General features: G+C 43.1%; 1 protein-coding gene across 1 annotated transcript in view; it reads left to right on the top strand.

Moving 5' to 3' along the window:
- Positions 1–21,258, top strand: part of LOC117707839 (uricase) — a 36,878-nt gene that overhangs the window by 1,870 nt on the left and 13,750 nt on the right. Inside the window, exons 2-4 of the mRNA XM_034501382.2 lie at positions 11,184–11,402; positions 13,255–13,371; positions 13,465–13,543. Coding sequence (XP_034357273.1) covers positions 11,184–11,402; positions 13,255–13,371; positions 13,465–13,543 — 415 coding nt within the window. The remainder of the gene's footprint in view (positions 1–11,183; positions 11,403–13,254; positions 13,372–13,464; positions 13,544–21,258) is intronic.

Consider the following 21,258-nt stretch of genomic DNA (forward strand, 5'->3'; position numbering starts at 1 on the left):
TGAGCCCTGATTGTGTGGAGAGTGCCTCTTCTTTCTGTCTTTCTCATGGCCCTTGTATGGTTTCATCATTCCCACATTCCAGCTCCCGGGTGTCTGCATTAGTGCTGGACTCCTCTTCCACACATTGTGCTTTGTTTTTAATTGTGTGTGTGTCTATGTGTATGCGCGGGTGCAGTGCACTCAGAGGGCAGAGGCTTGGATCCCCTGGGAGCTGGAGGTGACAAGTATGACCAACTAGACATGGGTGCTGGAAACAAACTCAGCTCCTCTGCCAGAGCAACAGGAGCTCCTGTCTGCAGAGCCAGCCCAGCTTCTGTTTGCAGAACCAGCCCAGAGCTTGATCCTTTATTTGGCTTTTTGCATTCTCTGGAGAATTAATCTGTTGGTCTACCTCTCAAAAATAACCAACTTTTTTTTTAAATTGTGTTCAACAGATTCTTATCTAATTATTAATTCATTGCTAGAATCTTTATTTGTTCATATGTCTATATGAAGTATGCATGCACACGTGTAGGTATATGTGTGTGTGTGTGTGTGTGTGTGTGTGTAAGTAAAGGGATCAGACTTCTGAGTCATCTTCTCAACTTCCTAATTTTATTTCCCCTACATTAATTTTTAAATATCTGCTTGTTATTTGCTTCATGCCCAATCATCTATTTCTCTCAAGATATTAGGTGTATTATTCTGTACATCGTACTTGGTTCTACTAGCTCCTGTACTTCCAGGTTAGACGTGGAAGCGGCTGGTTTTCCGCCGCTTGCTGTCGGTGTCTTTCTCCTGGTGTGAGCTTTTTGCTTTGGGCTGTAGTTTACGTTCCTTGCAAATTTATCTGTGAGATCGCTTAAAAGACAAAGGTAAAGTTGGGGTTTTTCAGCTTCTGCAGCCGCTGACTTAATCTGTGAGGGCTCCTGTAAGTCAGGCTGCTGGCTTTATTTATGTTTCTGGAGTATGATTTACATCCCATAAGATGTGTCTGTGTAAGCACGGCTTTCTTTCTGAGCAGATTTTACAAGTCTGCTGATAGACCGAGAGGGGTCTAGAACGTGACAGCCTGAAGGAAAAGTTGATATGTGCTTGTTGTGTGAGCAGAGGCAGGGGCTTTGAATTGTTGAAAAAAAATAATAAGGAGACAAGACAAGCAAATGTAGAACAAAGATACACTCACATGGGGTGTGGCTAAGGAGAGTGTCACCAGGGGAAGAGGGTAGTCACATCTGGTTGATTCCAATCATCTTCCAGGCTGCTTTGGAATGCTAGTTCCTTCTGGAAGCCTTCCTTAATCTGGCTTTGCTGTCCATATCACATGTCCCAGAACTTACTCTACTGTTTCAGTAGAGTGATCAATCTAGTCGAGTGATTAATGTTTAGCATAATTAGCAAATACAATGTGTCACTACTGACTTGTTTCTTTTTTGAGTCTTTTCCTAGAAAGTGGTGGAGAAACTCTTGTGGGCTAAATCTGGCCCACTGTCTGTTTTTATAAATAAAGTTTTATTTGTACACAGTTGTACCCACTGGTGTATGTATTGTATTTAGTTTCTCTTATGCAATACTGGCAGAACTGAGCTGTTGGAACACAGCCAGAAAAGCCCAGAGTATCAGCAATTTGATTTTTCATGGGAGGAGAATGTTTTACTGTAACATTTCTCCAAAAACAGAGCATTATCTGCCTTGTATGCCCTTCCAGCTCTGAGCATGTCACCCTGCTTTGTCAACTCCATGGCGCTAAGTCAATGTAGCTCTACGAATGTGTGGAGTAGAGGAAATGAACCTACCATCTTCTGTTTGGAGTTGTAAGGAACTTAGAATGATGAGCCTGGACAGGTGCCTCAGCAGTTAAGAGCACTTGTTGCTCTTAGAGAGGACCTGGGTTCAGTTCCCCGGCCCCATGTAGGGGCTCACCATGCTCTGTAACCCCAGATGTAAAGGATCTGATGCTTTCTTCTGACCTCTGTGTCAGGCATGTACATCTGTACATACATACATACATACATACATACACATACACACACACACACACACACACACACACACATATTCGTATGCACACAACATTCGTATGCACAAACTAAGAACACAGAATGAATTAAGCCTAAGGAGAGACGTCATTATAAGAGGGTGTGCAGTAGTAGGGAAATTCCATCACAAGTCATTCTTTCCCTGGTTTGTAAGTCTGCCAGGCAGCAGCAGTAAAGAGAAGCAGGCAGCCTGCACCATGCTGGGTTCTGTGTGGTTCTCACATCACTCCTGGCTTCAGTGGTCTTATCAGGTGGAAGTCATTGCTCACCTCAAATGATTAATGCCTGCAGCTGAAGGCACACTGCTTATCTGCTCCAGAGAGGTCTGCCTTTCGCTTCTCCTCATGCTGACAGCATAAATACACCCATGTCAACACAGGTCATCTGTGTTTAGAATTCCCGCTGTTAAAAGGGATGGTGTGGGAAGAGACACAGCTTGGGGCTGTTAAGTTTCTTCCTCAGACAGTCCAGCCTCAGTCCCCAGTCTGTCCCATGTGTGACTTTGGGCAGGTTCTTCCACATTGATAAGCCTGTTCGTATTAAACTGCTAATTTTTTTTTTTTTTTTGGCCAGCTTACAGAGGAGTAGGGAAGATGACATCAGTCCCAGTGGGTGGAAAATTAGATGACAGAACACTATGTAACTGTGAGTGTCTGGTAGTGGCCAATCCCTTCCCTCTGTCAGGGTCAGTGAGTTCTTTTCCTCACTTAGGAGAAGACCCAGAGAAGACTTTCAGGTAGACTGTTGGGATTGTGACACAGGGTTAAATGCTTGGCAGCACATGGCAGTCATTTTGACCCTCTATCCCCTAACAGTGTATCCTTAGAAGGTAACCTGACTGGCCCTAGTGTCTTCCTTATTCAATAATGGCTACAAAACATACTTTGTAAGGCTCTCGTGAAGACTTAGAGGAAATCTCGTACATGCGAATTTCCTGACAAGTATCAGGCCCTCAGTGCATGGTCCTTGTTCTTATGTTTATTTTCAAGCCTAGCCACGGGGAAGCAGCCCCTTTCAGTGTATACAGCTCAGGAGCATCTCCTTCCAGTCCGTTTCAGATGCCGGTATCAATTCTGTATGTGAGCTTTTCCATCCTTACTCTAGACGTCCCTGGGTACCTTCTTTCTGGTTTCCTATCCTGAGGCTTTTGGTGAAGAGGCTGGCAGGGAAATTAGTTTCTCCCTTGGCTCTTTTCATGATGAGTAGAAGATAAAAATAGCTGAGCGCCCACAGTTGGAGTCTCAGTGAGCTAACAGGTCATCCTTTCTTTTCACCATGGATACGCAATGAGAATTTATTCTTCTCTTGAAATATTGCTTGAAACATCCTTTAGGGTCATTTTAAACAGAATGCATATCTCCATGCTGAGTGTTAAAACCATTCCACAGGATCACACAACAACAGTGTAGTCTCATTGTATATTTTGTAGATTCCATGCAACAAAGCAAACATAATGCAAATACTCTCTCTCTGTCTCTCTCTCTCTCTCTCTCTCTCTCTCTCTCACACACACACACACACACACATACACACACTGTCTCTCACATACACTACACACACACTGTCATATGTATACACATCCTCATATACACTCAGATACACATTCAAACACACACATTCACATACACTGCATACATATATTCACACACATTGTCACACACACATGCATACACACTCACACACCACACACACATACCCAGACACAAACACACTCAGACATACATTCATACATACACATTCACACACACCACACACACTCTCATACATACACACACACACACACACACACACACACACACACACCACATCACCGGCTACTTCTAACACTGTCTTTTCTTGTTCCAACATTATCACTTCTTATTATTCTTCTTATCATTACTATGTATTAAGTCTACGAAGACGACAGTAACATTGATCATATGAGTGCTTGTCTTTCTCATATTACGTCATCGTTCCTTCCCCTCTGTGAAGACTTTATATTCACAGATGCACAAGAAAACATTTAAGGAGGAAGAAACCTGGGCAGAGAATATGGAGACTCTCCTTGGCACATTTCAAGGACAGAAAGAAACAGAGAGGAAAGGAGGGAGAGAGGAAGGACAGAGGGGGAAGAGGAGAAGAGACAGAAACTGGTGTCCTTACCCACAATTCTTACTTGCCACACTATAACTGAATTATGGTATTTAGATGCAAAGTAGCTAAGTTTTTTTTAATCTCTCTTGTCAAAGGTAGAGACTGTCCTTATATTAGTTCTAAGATCTGAGAGAAAACTCTAGTTGCTTTAAATGGATAAAAAATCTCCTCTCGTTTTGCCTACGATTATCCCAGTAGCTTCCCTGCCATTAAATTCGTTCCTACAAGGATGCAAACAGACATACATGTTACACCAACATTTACTTTTAAACATTAGACAGAGCTGAAGTTAACAACAGCAGCAACACCAATCAAAGTGTCTTCCTTTGCCAACAGGGTAAAGAGGTTTGGGGACTGAAGTACAGCATAGTGGAAAGACCATGGAAGACAGAGCTTTGGAAGAAGCTACTAAATAGGGCTCCGTGGAAAGAAAACCAGTGCGTGTGTTAGAGGGATCTGCTGTCATGAATCTTGCCAGACTATTGCAATTTCAGATAACATCTAATATAAGAGGATTCCTGTTGGCTCCACAAGGGATATTCTTTCTATTGTCTGAAAATGATTTGAACTCCTGAGATCCATGAGCCAACCTCAATCCCCTCCCCCTTTAAAAAAATTCTTATTCTAAAAGAATTTCTCTTTTATGTATATGAATGCTTTGTTTGCTTGCATTTTTGTGCATCACATATGTGCCTGGTGCTTGCAGAGAGTAGAAGAGGGTGCCAGATTCTCTGGAATTAGAGTTACAGACAGTTGTGAACTGCCATGTGGGAAACCAAAACTGGGTTTTCTGAAAGAGCAGCAAGTGCTCCTAACTGCTCAGTCACCTCTCCTACCCTGATTAAAGATTGCTGTAAGGAAAACCTAGACTCACATGGGGAGCATTTTCTGTACACTTCCATCTTCCCTAGACTCACGTGGGGAGCACTTCCTGTATACTTCCATCTTCCCTAGACTCATGTGGGGAGCACTGCCTGCATGCTTCCATCTTCTTGACACTTGAGAAGAACTTGAAGCTTGTTATGGTGTCTTAGAACTCAAAACAATTTCCCCCATTGAAGTAAAATGACTATTTTTAAAAATAGTCTGTGAATGAAAAGTCTTGTGTCTTACACAAATTATTCACAGTAGTGTACAGGGCACCACTGAATGCTGGGCCAGATGTGGAGAGAATCTGCTCTAACTTTCATGATGCAGTGCTGGGAAAACTTAGACATGTGTGAAAGAGAATAAAGGAAGGAATGTGTGAGCCTAGTATTGGTACTTGGTGACTACAGTGCCCTGTGAGTTCAAAGAGCCATGTTTTAGGGAAAGGACTGGTGTGTACTAATGAAGACAGGGCAGTCAGGAAGAGGGGATGCCTGTTGACTGGCAGATAAAATTACAGAAACTTGATGTTAATTCCTAGTTGTGTGGTTAGAGAAATGAACCTGTTTCCTCCTTGTGCCAAATCTAGAAAGTAAAAAGAATCCACTGGGTGTCTGGTCCATGCCATTACTAATATGTAAATGTTAATATTTTTAAAAAAACACGGAGGAATGTGCAGAGAGGAGAGTACACAGTGCTTGGGTGAAGGAGAAGATTCACTTCACGTAACTAGTTTCCTTCTCTGCCTATTCAATTAGGATTCACTCAAACTTCAGTTTACACCGATGAGGATTTGTCTGTAGATATGAACGGCTCAAACTGGTGAGCACCCGTTTGACTCGATTCTCACCACTGTGTTATCACAGGGAGAAGGGAGCTGTGTAGCAATGGAGTTGGTATCAAAGCATTGCAGCTATAAAGCATTGCAGCTATAAAGCATTGCAGCTATCCCATCTGGTCAATCTGGCAGCAGACAGCAGTGCTGGCTGACTTACTGATTACCGAACGGCGGCCGTTGTTCTGAGCAGTTCCTTGCAACCTCATAAGTGCACATAATAGGTGCTGTCATTATCCCATTTTATAGATGAAAAAGGGAAGGAAAGAAAAAACAAAAACCACAAACCACAAACCCCACGTACTTGCCCAGGTGCCTGTAGCTAGCTAGCACTTGGGTCAAGCCATCAGGCTCCAAGACCCTGTTCTTATTCCTACATTACTGCCTCCCTGATTCCAGAAGGCCACATCCTCAGAATGACAAATTATCTCTTTCATGCTGTCTCAGGGCTGATGTTAGACCCTAGAAAGCCAGACTGAGCAAAGCCACCCTAACTGTTTGGGCCCCAGTTGCCCAGAGAAATGGTCTTAACATTTCATGGGCCATCAAGTCTTTTATAATGGAATAAAATCGTGTCTGTGCCCTAGAAAACCCCATACCTGCTCTCACAAACACACAAAGATTTAATTACAACTTCATGAAATACATAGTCCTGATTAAAAAACATCTACTGGATACTCAGGAGTTTAACAGACTTGAGACTTAGAAGCCCTAAAGCTGTTACAAAAACCAAACTCCTTTTAGTACAGCTAGAAATAATACTATTTACAAACTCACCGTAGACACAGACATTCAGAAGAGTCCTTTGACATCTCAGAGGTCTTGGTAAGATTATTTGTAGATAGTTCACAAGTCTGAATCCCTGTACATTTCAAAACCCATCTAGGAAAGGAGATTTGTCTTGTACAGAGCCTGGTCAGGATTTGATCAGAGTGTTACTGTAGGACACAGTCTCTCTCTACTCCTGGCTTTGCTTTTTAAGTCATACATGAAGCCTGAGGAAGGACCATTCAAGGTATGGTTATCCGTGATGATGGGAATTCAAATCAGGCGATTGTTACCTGAGGGGAGACAGTTGGAAGCAGGCCCTCTCTGAACAGATATTTCTTGACCTTACCCACTTGGCTTCAGTTTGGAGTGTACCCTAATTGTTTATCTCATCCACAAGAATTCTTTCATGCAAGTTTGGGCAATTGATTGCTATTTATCAGTGATGATTATAAATAACATTTATCAAGCACATATTTTCCAGGCACCCTCCTGGCTGCTTTATGCTTTGTCCTGTACCTCTAAGAGGGGACATTATTATTATTCTAGTTGTATAGATGGATAAATTTACATCCATTTGGAATTAGTGGTAGCTGAACAAAGACCCCCACCAGGGCTGCCTCAGTTAAAGGCCATCCTCTCCAAACGATGCCATTTGTACACACTAAATAGTTGCCATGGCTGTAGATCTCAACCTGTGTTGTACACGGTGGGGTTCCAACACTGACTTGCTGTTCTTTGGCTACCGAACTGGGGGAGGGTGGCCTTGGTTCTCAAGCAGGCTATTATCTACCGATTCTTTCCAGTATTCCACGGTACACTTGGTGCCCCCACTTCAGGTTCAACGGCTATGGTTGTTTGAATGAGATGCCCTCATAATCTTGGGCATTGACTCTTGGTTCCCAGTGGCTGGTGCTGGCGGGGAAGTCTATGGAGGTGTGGCCTTGCTGGAGGAAGTAGGTCAGTGGAGGCAGGCTTTGAGAGTTTAAACACTCATGCCGTGTTGAATTCACTTTCTCCATTTCATGCATGCTGTTCAATATGTGTGCCCTCAGCCTCCTCCTCCTTGTCTCTATGCCTTTGCTTGTCATTGTGGACTCTTGCCTCTGGAACCAAATAAACTATTTCTTCTATAAGTTTCCTTAATCATGGGGTTTTATCACAGCAACAGAGAAGTAACGAATGTGGGTCGTTAGGTCCTTTGAGCCTAACTCATTTCTCAGTCAACTCAGCCAGCTCAAGCGTGAACGGGGGAGGGGGGGGGGGAGGGGGGGGCAGTTTTCTGAGACAAGGTCTTGCCGTGTAACCCCAGCTGGACTTGAATTAATGATCATCCTTTCTTAGCTGAGATTATACACAGACCTCTGACACCTGGCTTAGGGTCTTACTCAACAGCCCTGACCTCTCTTTCTCATGTGCCTTGAACAATCGTTGGCCTAGGATGGTTATATTCTACGTGGATGCTGGACTCTCTCTTTACTCGCTACATCCCATTTTGTCTTTCTGGGATTCCCACCCCTTTCTTGTTGATTGATTAATTGACTGATGTGTGTGTGTGTGTGTGTGTGTGTGTGTGTGTGTGTGTGCGTGCACACACTCATGCATGAGCTATCATGTGTGATAACAGTGATATCTGTCATGACTGATAACAGTCAGAGGACAAGTCGTGGGAGTTGGTTCTCTCCTTTCACCACATGAGTCCTTGGAGGCCATTATAATTGGTGGCTGGCACCTTTATTTGCTGAGCCATCTCACCAGCCGTGGGCCTCTCTTCTCTGGATAGCCTATGCCTGTGATCTTAGGTTTTGGCCCTCAGAAGGCCCATTCTTCCTGTTCCTGTTTGCTCAGGAAGGGGACTTTTTCTTGATGGCATCAGAACTGAACCCACTCTTCCTGTCTTGGACTCTTTCGTGTGTTTTCATTAGCTGTTCTGTGTCATCAGGCAAGCAGAGGAGGTGGTTAGTAGCACTATCCATTCATTCACGACACATTTATCAAGGTCCTATTTAAGATTCAGGCAATGCGCTGAGTGCTGGGGTTGCCATGGTAACCAACATAGAACTTTCTCCTGCTTTCCTGGTTTATTGCTTCAGAATGAATCACACAAGAAGGAGGCACTTGCAATACAATTTGATAAAGATTCCCAGGCAATATTAAACATCCTGACACTACATCAGAGAAGCCACCTACTCCATGTTTGAAAAGCTAAGACAGATTACCTGCAGAAGGTAACACTGGAGACATGATGGATACCTGGGCGAAATAAGGCTGGTGAAGAGGTTGGTAGTCAGAGAGTGAGAAGGAAAGGGAAATTTGAAAGGAAAGATGCAAGGCCTAAGTCAGAGAAAGTATCTGACCCACAATGAGTTCAGAATGGTAGCAGCAGAGTTGAGGAGAGACCAGACAAGCCATTAGAGATACTGTGTAGACTATAGGCTCAGGGGTCACATCTCCATGTCTGCGGGATACCCCATGTTCTCACAGGCTAAGCTACAGCTACAGCTTGAATGTGCAAGGGCAGAAGACGGGACTGAGGAGTGGAGTGCTTCCATAAGGCAGAGATGATTTATATGCTCAGAGTCGTTTGGTCTTGGCCCATCACCCCCATGGTGTTACAGGGCCTTAAGCATCCAAGCCCCTTCCTCCCCTCAGTAGACTCCCCGAAGCTCAGGACATTCTGGTGTTAACAGTGTCTGGTGTTAGCAAGTCAATATCCTTAACCAACATAATCTCTGCTGCAGGTATATCCAACTATTGCTGGCAAGGCCACTGTTGCTACTAGGAACAAAGCTGGAGTCTGCAGAGTCCCCAGCCACCCCACTTGGTGCTGGTGGTTATCCTTATAGGTGCAAATGTCACTGAAGCTCAGCGACATTCAACCACTTGTCACAAGCGACCAGGCTAGAAGTGGCAAATGGAATTGGGTCTGGACTGATCCCAAATCTATGGTAACAACACAACAGCTTTTCTTTCTCTGCTGCCATTACAATCTTTTAAAGAACCATGATATTTCTTATTTCATATTTCACAGTAAGTCATATTTCTTACCGGCATCTTATTTTCCACATGAGTGTTTCTTTAACGAGGTCTTGTATATCTTAGGCTTGACCTGGCTAAGTGGCCTAGAATGACCTTGAAGTTCTGATTCTTCTGCTTCTACTTCCCAAGTGCTACAACTGCAGACATGCACCAGCATGCCCAGTCTATGGGGTACTGCGGATGAATGAGCTATGTCCCCAGGGCCTTATTGATCCTTGTTTTGAAGATGTTCTCAAAGGGTTTTAGGCAATCTCTGGCATCCTAAATGAGAGCAGCAGGAGAGGTTTTCTGACGTTCTACACAGACGTGCAGTGTATTCACTGTGTGTGCACTGTGTGTGCACTGTATGTGTACTGTATGTGCACTGTATGTGTACTGTATGTGCACTGTGTGTGTACTGTATGTTGTTTGATGTTTGCTTTTATTTTTACTACTTTCATAACCACTTTAATGTTCAATATCCAAGCTAAACAGCTATCCAGCTTTACGACTCTTTGCACCCTCAAGCACTTAGCAACAAGTCTGGTGGATGCCAGCTGTAGAAATGGATGAGTTCACTAGCTAAGGCTCCAGCTCCAGACTCAGGTCTTAATGAATAAATCAACAGCCCTTCATTAATGTCTCTCCATTAGAGGCTCAGCTCCCCCTGCAGTCCGATGGCCCTGGCTCTGCATTCCTGACCATATTCTGGACCCTATCACCAATTACCCATCTCCTTCCTGGCAGCAAATAGAAAAGGCAATTTTCAAATTGTTTCCATTATCACAGAGCATTTTCTCAGAAATATCATTTTTTAAAAATTGGGTACGGGAGCATGGAAGTATTTCCAGTTAATACAGTTATTGAATTTTCTAGAAGAAAGCTGGTTTCCATGGTGGCCACTATATAGTTTAGCATTAACAGACCTGAATATGAATATATATATATATATATATATATATATATATTCAAAGTTATATTGCCTTTACTAACCATGTGAAGGAAGGCAAGCCACTTCATCTTTGCCCATGCTCTCTGTAAGACATCAATCCACACAGCTGCTATAGGGACAGGCCACGTGTTACAGATGGGATGTAGCTTTGGCACAGGAGGTTCAAAAATTATTACCAAGAGAGGTTGGAGAGAGGCTCAGGGGTTAAAAGCACATACTGCTCTTGCAGATGACCTAAGTTTAATTCCGAAAACCTGCATTAGGTGACTCAGAACTGCCTGTAACTCCAGCTCAAGGGACCTGACACCTCTGGATTCCATGGGCACCTGCACTCATATTCACAAACTCTCATACACATCCATAATTAAAACTAAATAAATGTTTAAAATTGTTATCAAGAAAGCCATCTGCCAGTCTGTCCTCGGGGTAACTGATATATATATTCAAAGATTGGACATAATATTGCTTTCCTAAGTGTTCTGGATCTCCCCTGTTAGAGTTGTCTGATGAAATGAAAAGCTAGAAAGACTGCAGCTGGCATGCTCAGCATCACTTAGTCTTCTTCTATCAGATAGTTATATTTTCATTACAGAATGATGAAGTGGAATTTGTCCGAACTGGCTATGGGAAGGACATGGTCAAAGTACTCCATATTCAGAGGGATGGAAAATACCACAGCATCAAAGAGGTGGCGACTTCGGTGCAGTTGACTCTGAGATCCAAAAAGGATTACCTACATGGTGATAATTCCGACATCATCCCTACAGACACCATCAAGAACACAGTGCATGTCCTGGCGAAGTTCAAAGGGGTATAATCATTCTTAGATGCTTGCTACTTCTTGATGCAAATTCAGCGCGAGCTCGCGTGGGGGCGGAACTTGCTTTTTTTAAGCTCTCATTTCCTTGTAACCTATTTTTGCATATATGCCATTTTTAAAATTTTCCTTTTTACCCTAAATTCTTCAGGCTTACAGAAAAGCTTGCTCCATTTTATTCATTCAATTGACTTCGTTAGTTAGGAAAAGAAGCTCCTGGGCAAATTAACTTGTTACCTCCCATTGGGATAATGGGCGAGTCAAGGTCACAGGAGGATTTCAGACTATATTTAGCACATTTCTCATGCATTTCTTTAATCTATATCACTTTTAGAATGTGCATTTATAGCAGAAAGTGCCATTGTTGTACAACCGAAGAGAGCATTGGTTATAAGATAGATACTCTACTTATTGGCAAAATCTATTCTCAAATTTTGTCTTCTGGTTGAGTTTTTTGCTCGGTGTAACAAAATACCCCATATTCCAGGATGTGGGGACGCAACTTATGGTGGGAAGAGAATTTATTTTGGCTCATGGTTTGAGGGTAGAGTCCTCTGGTTCTCAACCTTCCCAGTGCTGCAACCCTTTAATACAGTTCCTCATATTGTGGTGACTCCAACCATACAATTATTTTGTTGCTACTTCATAACCGTAATTTTGCTACTGTTATGGATTGTAAAGTAAACATCTGATAAGTGAGTGCTAAAGGGTTTGAGGCCCACGGGTGGAGAATCGCTGCTACACTACACCATGGTTGGGAAGTGGTTGGTCACGTTGGCACTCAGGGTAGGCAGTTAGCCATGTTGTAGCTGTAGTTAGAAAGCAGAGAGATGAACGCTGAGGCTTCACATGCATGCTTTCAGCTTTTTATGTATTCTCTGATCCCAGGAGATGGGATGGGCACACCCACACTCAGGGTGTGTCTTCCCAGTAGGGAGATGCTCCAGCAGCCTCACCTAAGGGTTGGCTTTTTCTTTGGGAACACTGCAGCCTATCTGCAAGGCTCATGAAAAGACCCAGTATTACAAGCAGAAAAGATACCCAGTATTACATTGAGAAAAGATTCAGGAATACAGTTACTTTTTGTTTATCTACTGATACCTCCTTTCATGCAAAGTAGGCTTCTCTTAAACACATGAAGGGGCTGGTGAGATGGCTCATCAGTTAAGAGACTGGCTGCTCTTCCAGCACCAGTGCATCCCACTTTCAACACCAACATGGTGGCTCACAACCACCTGTAACACGAGTTCCAAGGTATCCAACACCCTCCACTGGTTACCATGGCACCAGACATGAACATGGTGCACAGACATACATGCAGGCAAGACACCCATATATGTAAAACAAAAAATGATAAAAATAATAAAAGTAGTATCAGGATAGTTTCCTCAGTGATAGAAATCAATGACCCACCCCAGGGACAGTTGAGAAAAGCCAGGATCGGCCTATATTATTTCCTTAGATCCCAATTCTGTGTTTCTCTCTTTGGGAGAAACAGCTCATAAGGAAAAAAGCTCCACCTGTGCTTAGCAATGACTCTTGGCTGGGTTTGGTGGTGGATGCCTCTATCCACCTCAGCCCTTGGGGGCTGATACAGAAGGACTGCCATGAGCTTGCTGTTTGCCTGGGCTAAACTTTGAGACTCATCTTAAACAAACACAACACAACAAAACATACTTTAAGCCAGATACAGAGGCTTAGAATCCTAGATGGAGACAGAAGGGTCGTGAGTTCAAGGTCAGACAGGGTTGTTCAGTGGAAGAGCCCCAATCTCAAAATAAACAAAGCAAGCAGATCTTTTATATGAGATGTCTTGGATCACAAGTATTTTTCTCTTTCTTTATAGATCAAAAGCATCGAGACTTTTGCTATGAACATCTGTGAACATTTTCTCTCTTCCTTTAACCACGTCACCCGAGTCCACGTCCACGTGGAAGAGGCCCCCTGGAAGCGTTTTGAAAAGGTTTCTTCATTTATGTTCCTAGTTTAATGAAAGAGCTTGCTAGCCTGGTTTGTGCTGGAATATGACTGGTAACAGTTTTGTCCTCCCTTTCAGAACGGAGTCAAGCATGTCCACGCGTTCATCCACACCCCCACGGGAACACACTTCTGTGAGGTGGAGCAGATGAGGAACGGTAAGAAACCAGGTTCTACGGTTTTGTTCAAGAGACAGCAGGTGTCTTTTGTTGATGTCTTCTTGGTGTTTTGTCTTGTTATTTCTAAACAATTCTTTTTCTTAACATGGAGGAAAGCCTTAAAGAATTTGTAAATCTTTCACATCTGAGATGGGACTCCACCTATGACTTTGGATTTTACATTACAAGGTTATGTACTTTTGCCTGAAAGATAACAGATGTGGCAATTCTTTCTATTACAAAATCTGGAGTTTGGTGGTAATTGTCTACTACCTAGTTTTGAAGTGAAACACTGGAAATGACAAGAATACAAATGTCCTCATAGAAGCAGGAGGAGGGGGGATGGGATAGGGGGTTTCTGGGTGGGGGGATGAGGAAAGGGGATAACACCTGAAATGTAAATAAAATATCCAATAAAAATTAATCTAAAAAAATTTTCCACATTTTCTCACCAAAGTTTTTGCTACAGTATCACGATACTGTATCAATGTAACCAATATATGAAAGATACTGTACCAATGATACAGTAACCAATATATGAAATTATGTCTTATTTGCATAATAAAATACTAATAGTATTATAATACCTTTAAAATGAGTCTCACTTAAAATAGTGATGACTATAGCAAAATTCTATTTAGCAAGAAATTTATAATTTAAAACTAACTATGAAACATTATTATAACATAGACCTTATTATTTGATCAGATAATTAATCTGATCAAATAAGGGTCCTAATGTTGGTGTCCCATTGATTTGTTGAGATCATGAGAAGCAGAATTAAATAATCCATTCAGATTTGGAACAAAGAACTTGGAAGCCTAGAGGCAAAGATGGTGGCAATACTTCTATGTCTATAAGAGACGCTTTTGTGACTTACAGAGTCACTGTCAACTCTGAACTTTCTCTGTTTCCTATCTTCTTTCTTTATCAGTTAATGTTTCTATTTGAATTAAATCTGGAGATAGTTAAGGCTGTCTCAGTGTTTGAATAAATGCAATATTATAAAATATAAAGCTATTATTATAGAATAAATCAAAAAGTTGTATTGAACCAAAAGGACAATTTTAATCACCAAATGCGTAGTCACGGGAGTGAAACTCCCCACACTGAGCTGTTCTCTAAAGCAGCACAGACATATTCTCCATCTTGTCTTCCCTCCCTGCCTTCTTCTTTTTCCTCAGTCTCAGACTCTTTTTTACCTCCCTTCTTTCTGCATGTGCGATTTTAGAGACAAAAAAAGAGAAACACTTATTTAACTCACAGGCAACGTTCTCCTTCTTAATCTACACTGACTACTGTCATGAAATTAGAGTCTAAGCCAGTTCTGCTTAACTCTGCATATAATTTTATTGTTTTTTTAGTAGTCGCTTTAGGGAACCAAAGAGAAATGAGGAAAAATATTTTTAATAATAGATTTAGCTTAATCCAAAATGTTATTTATGGAATAAATGCTAGCTAAGTCATTTTCATTCTTTGAAATATCAAGTCTCTAACGTGTAGATATGCTGTGTTTGCAGTACAGCTTCAGTCACGTTAGCAATGTCTCAATGTTGGCTGACGGCAGGCAGCTGGAGGCCACTGAATCTGTTAGCATAGCTTCCAATCCATGTTCACAAATGTTTGGGAACTTAGAATGTTCTCAACCCCATTTTCAACTCTCTTTTAAAGACTAGAAATGACTGGATATCCACCCTAGGAGAGCTGATGAGAATCAAATCCATCTATGGAAAGGGCTAGTGTCATCCACTCACCCTCTTTCCTCCGAGCAAGCAGACTGCTACCACAAAAGATGGTAGGTGAGGGATGCACAGAAGTCTCCCTAATCTCAGAGAATCTATGGTAGATTTCGTTATCGGAGATAGACAAGCAAATTCATTGCAACTTGACTGGCTAGAGACCACAGTGGAGGGATTTAGAGGCATCCTAATGGAATAGAGACAGTCCAAAACTCAACTCTCCCCCAGGGTAGCCATAATTATTGTTTAGTTTAAAAACAGAAAAGCAGAGGTCTGCAATGGTCAAGTGACTGAGTGAGTGTGTGTGTATGGGAGTATTTGTGTGCGTGTGTGTGTGTGTGTGTGTGTGTGTGTGTGTGAGAGAGAGAGAGAGAGAGAGAGAGAGAGAGAGAGAGAGAGAGGGAGGATATGTATAAATCTGTAAGGTCTTCATCAGACACTCATTTTGAATGTTTGCTTCTCAGCTGCTTGCTATGTTAGGAGCCTCTGGCATATTTAAGGGTTGGGACCTAGTGGCAGAAGGGGTGACTAGCTCTTGGTTCTGACCCTGCTCTCCAGTCCCTGGTCTGCTTCCATATACATGAATCTGCCTCATGTTCCCTCTACCACAGGCTTCTCTGCTCTTCTACGCTCTCCCCATCACAGGTGGAAACCTCGGGAAACACTGAGCCCAATAAAGCTTTCCTCCCTTAAGCTGTGGATATGCTCGGATGAGTAGTTGTGACCAAAGTGTGGGGAACAGGCTGGAAAGGCAGAATGAGTGAGAGCCCGGGGATTTGCTGTGGAGATGAAGGACAGAGATGAACAAGGCGGGAGAGGTGGAGATGCACAGATGCACAGACTGGCAGCTTGTTGGAGGTCACTTTGTGCAGCCTATGAGATGTATAACCAGTGTACTAGGGGTCGAGTAGAGCTGGAAGGTGGGAGACAAAGGTCTCGAAGGGGGCAGGACTGGGAGTTAGAATATACACATGAATAAAGTTGGAGGCTGAAGACGGTGAGTTTTGGAATGTGGGATAGAGATAGATTTGGGGACCCTCAACAGTTGGATAAGTGAACAAAGCCCTAGGGATGGAAAAGGGAGGGAAACAGTTCCAGAAAACAGAAGTAACATATAAAGTATATTGGCCAGCCTCTGAAAAAAAAAACTGATGGAATAAATATGTATATATTAGAAGGTAATTTAGTAGATTGGCTTACATGATATGGTCCAGGTGGTCCAGCAATTGCAGCCTGTAGTTAGTTGCCTAGTCTGTAAGGTTGGATGTCTTGGCAGTCCAACCTGGCTTGGAAGGCCTGGAGCTTCCCTGTAGAGCTGCTGGTCTTCAATCTATGTTGGAAGCCCCAAGAATATGCTTCTGATGCCAGCAAAGGAATGCCTCAGCCACAGGATAGATGCACTTGCCAGCAAGAGTAAAGGCAGGCAAGCAAAAAGCAGAATCTGCCAAGCCCTTTTATTTGGGCTGCCTTCAGTATGCACTGCCCACAATTAGGGTGTGTCTTCCTGCTTCAAATAATCTAATCAAGAAAGTCTCTCAGAGGAATGCCAAGTGGCTTGGGTTGTAGTTGTGTCCAGATCTAATCTAGTTGACAATCAAGACAGTCATCACATGGCATGAGAAAAGGAGAGATAAGGCAATAAGGCCCTGGGGGTACATTCTTTAGTTCAAGACTCTGTCAGAGAGGCAGAAGGAGATGTCTAGAGAAAATGGTGTCATGTAAATAGAAGAAAATACGTTTTTATTGGTGCAGCAAGAAGCAAAGACTCCTATATGTGATGGCTCAGCACATGGACTTCTTCCTATGATCCCAGTTTGAGGAAGGTGGGATAAGAGGCGATACATATCAGTTGTGGGGAAGTTAGACAGAATCCTAGACCACCTTACCTTGCTACTCTTTCTTTTGGGGTTCATCTTTATCATAAATTGCCATGTTGGATAAGTAGGAGATACAAAGACATTGAAGAAAAAAAAAGAGAGAGAGCCAGACCCCTCAGACACAAGTACCAGGTCATAATTGGCCCATAGCACTTCCCCTGTGGAGATTCCCACAGTCACACAGGACTTCAGGAGGCCATAAAATGCTGTCTCACTGAGTGTCCAAGCAGAAAGTGGAAACTGATTTGATATCTGCCATGAAAGGTTAATGAAATCTTGGTTAAAAGAGGTCTGGAGAGGAACTCTAGAGTTGGCACACACCCTTGGTGATTTCCACAAAGATACTTTCAGGCAGGGGAGTGGATGCAGACACTACAGTACTTGAGTCTGGTACACTGATGATAATGATCAAACAAAACAGGCTTTTCTTCTTGCCTGCATGCCGGGAGGCAGCATTTGCCTGAGTCCTAATCACTAGGCCGGCACTGCTGAGTAGAAAGATCAGCCTCGGATCGGTTCAAGTCTTTTGTCTCTACAGATGGCTACAAAGCTTCTGGGTGCACATACACCTGCGGCAGTTGCCCAGAAGTCCAGTCAACTGATCTGAAGCTCAGGGCATTCTGATACCCTGCAGGGCTGGCAGGGGTGGGGTAAGAGGATTGATGTTTAGTAAGTGAATTCAGTTTCCCTTGTGCACTGGATGCAAACATGTGTGTACACAGGGCTCCGCATGTGAGATCATTCCTACTCAGTCCCTCTTTTGAGAGTAGAGGTGTACATTCTGTTTGTGGCAAAGTCCAATTCCTAATTTGCTTACTATCTAAGTACTAAACTGGAAGGAAGTGATACAAATTTATGATATCATCATCTTTGTAAGCAACGGAGCAAAGGAGAGATGGCTCGGTGCGGCAGAACTCGTTCCATGAAGGCATGAGGACTTGGGTTTGGATCCATAACACCCATTGCATGGATGTTGTTTGTACATGAAACCTCAATACCTTGAGGAAGACATTTTGATCCCAAGAGCTTTCTGGTCAGCCAGTCTAATAAAAAACAGTGAGCTTCCAGAAAGACTTTGTCTTGAGGCAATTAGGAGGAGAATATTAGAAGAAGACGCTTGACATCCTGTGTTGGCCACTGTATACATGCTCAGAGGTGCTTACATTCACACACTCACATGCATACACAACATACATGCCAACACACATAAAAAAGAAAAAAGAAGAAATGCCCTTGTATCAATCCATACAATTCATTTCAACATTTATAGTGAAGTCTGGTGTTACAAGTCCCTGTGGCTTGTTGGGAGTCAGAGGAAATTGTGAGAATCCTGCCCTTTACCCAACATAGTAACGGTACCCATGTGAGTCCCCAGGGGACCTTCCCAAGAGAATGACTGAGTTACCCCTGGTGGACTCAACTTCTTCCTGTTTCCCTGAACCAAAAGTCTGGGAAAGCTGCTGAATCTTGGATGGCATAGGTCCTGATATTACTCTAAAACTCATTATACTGTAAAGGTAGATCCTTTATAGAGACCTCATTAGGTTGAAATTTTGAGTATTTAATTGCTGCTATTTCCTTGAGAGAATCAGGAGAGAGAAATGTGTTCAACCCTAGAGTCAAAGCTTGCTCTGCTGTTAGTAACTTCCATGCCCTGATAGGAGAACCAGGCTCTCTGCATAGAAGATACAGCATAGGCTGCTAGTATACGTGTCATTGGATCTTCTGGACCAATGCTTTCTCTCCTGAGGCTCTGCTAGACCAGAAGCTTAGCTGAGCCTGGGTACTACTCTGATGTCTGAATCACTAATTTGAACTAAATTAGTCCCCAAGCCTATGAGATATTTGAATTAAAATTCACAATTATTTAAGCATTCAATGACTCCCATTCTGACTTGAACTACAAAACACAACAAAGCAACAACAGCAACAAAAGTGTACCAGATAACCCAAAGCTAGCGAGAGACACAGAAGGTGAAAGAGCAGTTGCAGATCAGAGACACTGTATTAGTTACTGGAAAAGGAAAGCCCTCCCATTTACTGATATGAAGGCTACTTGGGAGGCAGCGATAAGAAAGGACAGAATGTGAACAAAACCCAGGGATAGGGCAGGTAGATTTAAGGGGTGACAAGCTAGGCAAACTGAAGACGTAAGGGGGGCATCAAGAGAGATCTGAGGGGTGATAACCATGTCTAAGACAGCTGCTTTCGTCCTCTGACACCAGGACTGCAGCCCTTTGGTTCTTAAGAGAAGTTCTTGGCAGACACAAGATCCTAAAATCACCTTGCTTGGCACCTAGTTGAAGTAAAGCCGAGTTAGCCGTCTGCCTGGTGACATCATCTCTTTCACTCCCAGAATCGCACAGCCTGGACTTTGAAGATCCCTGGGGGCGCAGAATGGATGCACAGAGGCAACACTATAATTCAGTGGTTCTCAACCTCCCTAAGGATCCGACCCTTTCATACAGTTGTGATGACTTGTGTTGTGATGACTTAAACCACAATTATTTTTGTTGCTACTTCATAACTGTCATATCTGTGTTGTCTGACGGTCTTAGGTGACCTCCGTAAAAGGTTAAAAGGTTTGTTTGAACCTCAAAGGTCGAGACCCACTGGTTGAGAACCACTGCTTTAGTTGCTCTTTGTCTCTCTTTAGCCCTTTATAAGTTTGTGGTTTGATAGTAGAATGATTTAATATGGTTTTAAAATATCCTCCTTTTAGCTATTTTCGTCCATTTTTTGGAGGCGTTAACTGTGGAAGCAATTATCCTCTTCATGACAGTTCCCCACCCCCCTCAGCTCAATAAAGCTTTTTTTGTACTTTTTTGACACCTGATGCGTAGGTAAGGTTCTGGGCTTGTTTCCTATTAATTTGAAGCAAGTTTCTTTCCCTTTGAGAGCTAAACGGTGGGTGCATGCTTCTCTGAGAGATAAACCACAATCTGCCAGGTATGTAGGAGGACACTGGGAGCTGAAGAGCTTACACTCAACTGATGTAAAAATGTGAAAAGTCTTCCTGCTGCATTAACCCTCAACCATGGCGGCTCTGGGGGAAGGTGGGGTACTGACTTCCGGGGCAAGATCTCAGGCTGATTGGGTGCTTTCATGGCACGGTACCCAGATGACACTGCTTCTGGTTGAATTACTTCTTTTGGATCTAAACTGGGATCTTTTTAGAGTGTGTGTGTGTGGCAGCATATTTTTAGTTGATGGCCCCATGCGTTTGAAAGCCTCAGGTTTTTACCAGTGCTCTGCAGGCTGGGGCACTGCCAACAGAGAAGATAAAATAAGCACTCTGGTTTCATCCAGTCTGTTTAATGTGTGCCAAGGAGGGAAAAAAAAATGGTTTCAACATTCAAAGAGGATAGTTTTTGTTGGTTTTGTTCAGAGTGACGGAGGGCATTAGAGTAGTTGGCTTCCCCTAGGACAAAACTAGTAGTAGTTAGTTGTCTGAGGGAACAGAAGGCATTTACGCTGTGGGAATGCCAAAGGACATTTGAAAATGCACGGCCTTTCTCTGTTTCCAGAGTGCATCGAGAGTGACTCATCTCAAGATGGCCAGCCAGGGTCGATATGCATTACTCCAGGGCTGGTGGAACACAGGGTGAAGGCTTTTGGTTTCAAAGTCCATTGAGCCTGTGGGGCACAGGAAGCATTGACAGGTGGTTAGTATGGGTGCAGAAAAGCCAGTTGCAGCAAGGTCATCGTGGAGACTTTCACAGTGCATTTTGGACACGGCAGCTATTCTATGAAACCCTCATGTATGTTACCCTAGAGACCTGTCAACTCTAAAAAACAGGCATGGCTATCTCCATTCCGAAGATGAGAAAATCAAGATAGGAAGAGGGGAAGCGACTCCTCCAGAGGCATTGTTTCCACGGAGAGGGAGAATGCTGTGGTAGGAAGGGCATTGGGACTTGATCTGAGGGAACTCTAAATGCCAAATCTGGGGATTCCAGATATGCAACACTACACCTCAGCATCTTCATGAGTGAGATTATGGGAGGAGCCACAGCTTGGTGAGCAAAGTAGACACTGGGGATCCGAGGCAGATGCACTGGAGAAGATGGAAACAGAGCCTTTAGTCTCTTCCCCTCCC

This window comes from Arvicanthis niloticus, chromosome 4 (assembly GCF_011762505.2).
Source record: "Arvicanthis niloticus isolate mArvNil1 chromosome 4, mArvNil1.pat.X, whole genome shotgun sequence".
In the NCBI taxonomy this organism is placed as follows: Eukaryota; Metazoa; Chordata; class Mammalia; order Rodentia; family Muridae; genus Arvicanthis; species Arvicanthis niloticus.